General features: G+C 29.1%; 1 protein-coding gene across 1 annotated transcript; it reads left to right on the forward strand.

Annotated features, from left to right (window-relative positions):
• Window positions 1–329: 329 nt before the first annotated feature.
• LOC105618737 (bone morphogenetic protein receptor type-2) lies at window positions 330–5,492 on the forward strand. Its single transcript, XM_012200269.1, has 11 exons — window positions 330–491; window positions 611–713; window positions 805–1,002; window positions 1,143–1,379; window positions 1,482–1,637; window positions 1,774–1,956; window positions 2,085–2,254; window positions 2,322–2,517; window positions 2,605–2,805; window positions 2,868–3,089; window positions 4,450–5,492. Exons 1-11 carry the CDS (start codon window positions 330–332, stop codon window positions 5,490–5,492), a joined length of 2,871 nt encoding a protein of 956 aa, XP_012055659.1.
• Window positions 5,493–6,243: the final 751 nt, after the last annotated feature.

The raw sequence follows: 6,243 nt of genomic DNA on the forward strand, positions 1-6,243 counted from the left end.
ATTCAGAAAGAATTTTATGCATGATGATAAATGCAAAATTCAAGTTGTATAAAATTTTGTTGTCTTTAGATATCACACAAAGACTAATAATATTTCTGATATAGTTTTCATATTTTTAAAAGCAGAAATAAGATGAGAAACTGTAATATATAATCTTTTAATTCAATTTTATTAATTAATTATATTAATTTTTTTTGCATTATATTACGAGCAGATGAACTCAGAATCTCAACGGCAGCATTATGTATTACTACGATGAAAGATGCTAATTCTTAAGGAGCTCTACTTCTGTTGAAGTGGTTTTGGTTCAAGAGGCCTGCTAAAGCACAATGAGAGCCATTGTATCAATCGTGCTGATCACACTGCTGTGTGGCATAAGCTTAGCTCCTATTAATGCCAGGAAATGTGCCAGTAGAAAGAAAAATGTTGAAAATCTTTCTTTGAAACAGAATTCAGCAGGTGTATCTGAAGTTACATCCAATGATCATAATGTATGTTTTTTTCATAATAAGCTATGTGCTTTTTGAAAATGATGATTCTAAAATTATATAATATAAACAATATGTTCACACTAATTAGAAAGTATTTAAAATATATATCTAACTTTTAGATAAATGAAGATGTCAAATTTGAGATATGTAATAATTTCTGTCATGCCTTATGGCAAGAGGATAAAACGGCAAATGGCACTGAAATAATTATTTTATCTCAAGGTATATATTATGTAGGAGTTCATTATGCATAAATAATCATTATTAGACATAAATATAAAATATTATATTATACTATTTTGATATGAATTAGGTTGTTGGAAACAGTCTGGTGAACAAAAATGCGAAAATACAGAATGTGTTGCACTTCAGAGATCTACAAAAGCTTTGAATAACACGAAGTTTTGTTGCTGTCACGGAGATTTATGTAATCTCAATATTACAAGCTCCAATCTTGCAGATCCGGACAACAAAATATTTAATCCTCTTTCGTCGCAAAAGAGTCAGCCAAGTAAGATAACAGCATTAATAGCAACTATTAATTATTATATAGTAGAATATTTTATATTTACTTTAGTTTAGCTTGATATTTCATAGAAACGATAATCAGAAAGTATTTTTTAAAATACATTATTTTATAATATTTTTCAGCTACAGAATATCTTGAACAGTCAAACTATGAACGATTGTTGCTTATTATAGTAACCGGTGTAGCATGTACATCGCTAGTAATATGTACTATATCCATGATTATATACAAATCCTCTCATAACAATATTTTAATAAGATTAGGAAAGTCATTATCTTACAATGATCAGTTCATGGATAGCACAGCATTAAGAACTGGTACTTACACTGTTGATCATTTGAAACTCGCAAATATTGTAGGTATGTTCTTTTTGATCACATCAATAATCCTTATTTATTTAATATTATAATGAATAAATGCTTAATTCCATTTATTATAATGTATATTATAATATATTATAGGCCAAGGACGATACGGATCAGTTTGGCAGGGCAGTATGGGAGACCAAGATGTTGCAGTTAAAATATATCCATCACATTATCGCAATTATTTTCAGAATGAAAGAGACACTTATTGTCTACCTTTTATGGAACATCCATCATTATTAAGCTATTATGGTTGGCATTTTTATTAAACTTAAAACAAATTATATTAAAACCAGCGATATAATGAAAACTTTTCTTTTTTTAATATTTGATTACTTAATATTAGAATATAAAATTAATTAATATTTAATTTATATTTCCATTTTAGGTGTGGATGAAAGAATAAGCATGGAAGGTAGTATTGAATATCTTTTAGTACTCAGTTTTGCTCCGGGTGGTAGTTTAACAGAATTTTTACGAACTCACATTATTGATTGGAACACATTCTGCAAAATGAGTCTTTCCATTGTTAAAGGACTTGCTTATTTACATACGGATATACGCAAAGGTGGTATGTATTGCATTATTTGTTCAAAAAATGTGGAAATATTTAAAATATTCTTGATTACTGTTTTCCGTTAAAGTAAAATGTAATTGGATAATTCTAATATTAATATTTATATAAATATTAATTTTTAGACAAGTTTAAGCCATGCATTGCACATAGGGATATAAATTCAAGAAACATATTAATTAAAGCTGATGGTTCTTGCTATATTTGTGATTTGGGATTAGCAGTTCAAATCTCTGGATCGAAATATTATTCTAATGGAGAGGAGCAGCATGCCGAATTAAAATCAATTAATGATGTGAATATCAAAATATCTAAGATTATGTATATTCTAATTCAATCTCTATCAAAATCTATTATATTAGGTGGGCACTCTGAGATACATGGCGCCAGAAGTGTTGGATGGTGCTGTTAATTTACGGGATTGCGAAAGTTCTTTAAAACAAATAGATGTTTATGCAATGGGTTTAGTTCTTTGGGAACTGATTACAAGATGTTCTGACATTTATATTCCTGGATCGGATGTACCGCAATATAAACAACCATATGAAAATGAAATAGGTTCGTGTAAAAAAATATTTCTCAAAATCATGATGCATTTATATCTTATTTAAGTTATTTATGAAATATTTTTATATACTTTTTTAGGTCTTCATCCAACGTTTGAACAAATGCAAGTCTTAGTATCACGTAATAAAGCAAGACCACTTTTAGAAGGTAACTTAGTAGATAGACCGGGAGTGCGTTTGATTAAGGAAACTATAGAAGATTGTTGGGATGCTGATGCTGAAGCTCGTTTAACTGCTTTGTGTATAGAAGAACGACTTTCAGAACTGCAATCTCATCGTGGTAATGCATTTATTATTATTTAGTTTGATTTTTACATTTTCTAAAAGAAAAATAAATTGTAGTAACGATGCACTTTACTGATGGAAGTCCAATGGTGAATTCTCACTGCACCTTAGTGCCTTCAACGACAAACAGTCTTTATAGTGAGTCCTCGCATCATGACAATGTACATGTTGTTCAACTTGCATTGAACACGGTGCAAGATAGTAATACTAACGACAGTGCAATAGCTGAAAACTTAGTTACATTATCACCATCTGACAGCGTTGCTCATGAACACAGTTGTAAGTAATTAATAATATTCATTTGTTTTTACTACACAACGACAAACTCAAAAAAAATGAAGTTTTCCAGAAAATAAGTTTAAATGTTTTGAATCATTAAAATTTTGTAATATTAATTTTTAAATATGCACTTTTGATTTTGTAATAATTGATTGTAAAGGAATAAAAGGCTGTGATCCAATTAACGCTCACAATATTCATGAGCATCATTTAATCTTGTTTAACATTCAATAAACAAATGATTTCAAGAGTGAGTACAGCCAAAGTATGTTCTTTTAATCTTTGAATGTAATGTCTTACAGATACATATTTGTCATGCCGCGATTTAATCATAGTTGTCACTATTCTTGTATTTTTCATTTTTACTCGTATACCAAAATTGATTTATTTCTGTTTATTATTTTTAAATTCAAATTGATCATATATCTTGCTCTTACATTCAAATTATTTTTTTGTTTCTTGTATACGAGTTATTTTTATTTTTATTTTATAAGACTGTAAATAAAAACTAAAGACTGTATAAAAAAAAGTTTAAAGATTAAATAAAAAAAGATTAAAATTAAAACGTTAACTTATTAATTAAAAATACCTTGAGTCTGAGAAAAAAGAAAATTAAAGAACTCCTAAATTTTCGTAAAATTTTTAATATTGTATCAAATTAAATAGCTGGGCATGTATTTGAAATATTTTTATCTAAAATACAGTATTTGCAATATAAATGTATTTTTACAAAATACACTTACAAATACTGTTTTTCAAGTAGAAATATTTCAAATATAGCCCAGAAATTCAATTTTTCATAAGTCGTTTTTTGTAATCAAGAAGCCCTAAAATTAATTTTGAGTAACAAATATAAAATCTTTATTATTAAACAAGGACCAAATTATTAATCAAGGACTCGGAAAAATTTCGGTCCGGATAATGGTTCGAGACTAAGTTTCAACTTTTACTCAATTTTTACTTTCAGTTCTTTTATCATACGGATCCATTTGGATTTTGGTCTTTTTTCTGTTTCGATTTTCGGTAATTACATAATGATCACCGTTATCACTAAAAGAAATTGATATCGAAACCGAAAATTGAACAGCCTCGAACCATACTCGTAATCAAGCCAAAATTTTAATAATGTAATGTATTTCGGTCCGAGTCCCTGGTTATTAATAGAATATATCTCTGAGATATACGTTCATATCTTTTATTAGATTCGTGTTTTTCTTTTTGCAAGTAAATGATAATTTTTTAGTCGTTGTGTAATATATGAGTATGATATTCAATACCTATCATACCATCCATTTTACATTTCTATAATTTCATTTTTCACACACAATTATTTTTAATATATATAATAATCTCGTTTCAGTCAAAAATTCAAACGAAATAGCGACATATAATCATACTCAAACGCTTCAGCCGTATCAGGGCAGAAATCCGTGTATGGAAAGAAATTTAATGTTACAATCAGATTCGTTGGAAGACTTAAGCTGTAACGGTAACGTTCTCGTCGATAAATCACTGAAGCATGCGTGTAATGATCAATACAAAACTGGAACAGAAGTACAAGGCTTAGTTTCGCACGATTATTTAAGTCAACATACTACTCAATTAACACAACTTAGGCCGGCAACGCCTATACCATATGTTCAAAATGTTATTTCTGATGAAGGATCATCTTCTTATGGTAAGAGAAAGCAGACAAATATACAGGACACGTCTCTTCAAGAAAGCCCACGGAAAAAATTATTTGCCTGGCCCAATTTAAAAAAATTGCTCATCAATAAGAAAATGTATCCATATAGCAGATACCAAATAGATAGAGAAGATTCTAAGTCAAATTTATTATCAAAGCAAAATGTCCAGATTAAAACTGTAGAAACGAACGTAACAATTTCGCCTGGAGGAAAGTATGTAAATGGTATTATTGGTAAGACTTCTACTTCGGCGATGCCAGTAGAGAAGAATGATAAAAATATCGCACAAACGGGGAAGCAAAAACAATATGAGAATGATAATGCGACGTCTAACGCGCGTCCTTCCACTTTGCCTCTCGTAAATTTAAGAAATAAAAAACGAGAAAATAATCTAAGCAGGCAAGAAAGCATAGATAAATTTAATGAAGTTTTTAATGTAGGTTCGAATGTAAACAACGCACTGAAGGATCCACATATGAGAATAAAAACACCCGGTGATTTGCCGCCGTCTGTTAGGAAAGTTCGCGGTCGAGCGCAATCAACGGCGCGATTTTCGCTTTATGATGATCGCATGATGTGCAATATTTTGAATGAAGAGGACGATCAAAGTGACAAAGCCATTTGGAATTCTGTGCCATTTGGTATGGATCTCGGTGATAGTGATGGAAAACATTCACCAACGAAACTTGGTACCAAAAATGTTACGTGCTTTTAATCAGATATTAATGTATTTGTAAAGTCTTTATGTCGTATAATATATAGAATCAAGAAAAAAAGGAACGCTGTAAGGGATCTTCAGCTTCGATTTATGTACAGAATTTGTGTATAAGAATAAGTAAGATTTTATACTCGATGCAAAATATATTACTACGATACAGATTTTAAATAATGAAATTTAAAAAAAATAAGAAATCAGAAGCTCGTGCTATTAAATTGATTTGTCATATTATATTGATACTTTGGACGTAATGAATGCTTTTGATGAAGTAGATGATTAGGTATGACAAGTGCACATAATAATTACGGATAGAAAATAGAAAATCAAATGGACGTAATCTATATGCGCTGAAATATGAGAAATGAGTTTATTATGAAACTGCTTTCATATATATGATATTTGTGATTTATTGTTATATTCTCAATATTCTTTTCGATTTAATAGAATTAATGAATTTTCAGTGTAATTGATAAACATGGACAATCAATATTAACATTTACATCACATTATAAGATATATAACATCTCAATGTATAATTGTTTTTTACTTTTTTCACAGCATTTAAAAGACATATGTCATCTCTGTGTAAAACAATTAATGTCAATATTTGCAGAATATTCTCCATCTGATATTATTAGCTCAAAAACTTGTGAAATTATGAACGAAAGTATGTAAAGCTTTTATTATCGATTTTGTATACTTTTTCTTCTCTTCACGAGAGGAGACTATTTCCTTCTATATATATATA

Source organism: Atta cephalotes (assembly GCF_000143395.1).
Source record: "Atta cephalotes unplaced genomic scaffold scaffold00018, whole genome shotgun sequence".
Lineage (NCBI taxonomy): Eukaryota > Metazoa > Arthropoda > Insecta > Hymenoptera > Formicidae > Atta > Atta cephalotes.

What these genes read in the sequence shown, in the direction of transcription:
- LOC105618737 (XM_012200269.1), top strand. Translation starts at nt 330, where the DNA reads ATGAGAGCCATTGTATCAATCGTGCTGATCACACTGCTGTGTGGCATA. An exon ending in TACGGATATACGCAAAGGTG is followed by an intron (nt 1,957 to 2,084) that starts GTATGTATTGCA and finishes ATTAATTTTTAG; the next exon opens with ACAAGTTTAAGCCATGCATT. An exon ending in ACCATATGAAAATGAAATAG is followed by an intron (nt 2,518 to 2,604) that starts GTTCGTGTAAAA and finishes ATACTTTTTTAG; the next exon opens with GTCTTCATCCAACGTTTGAA.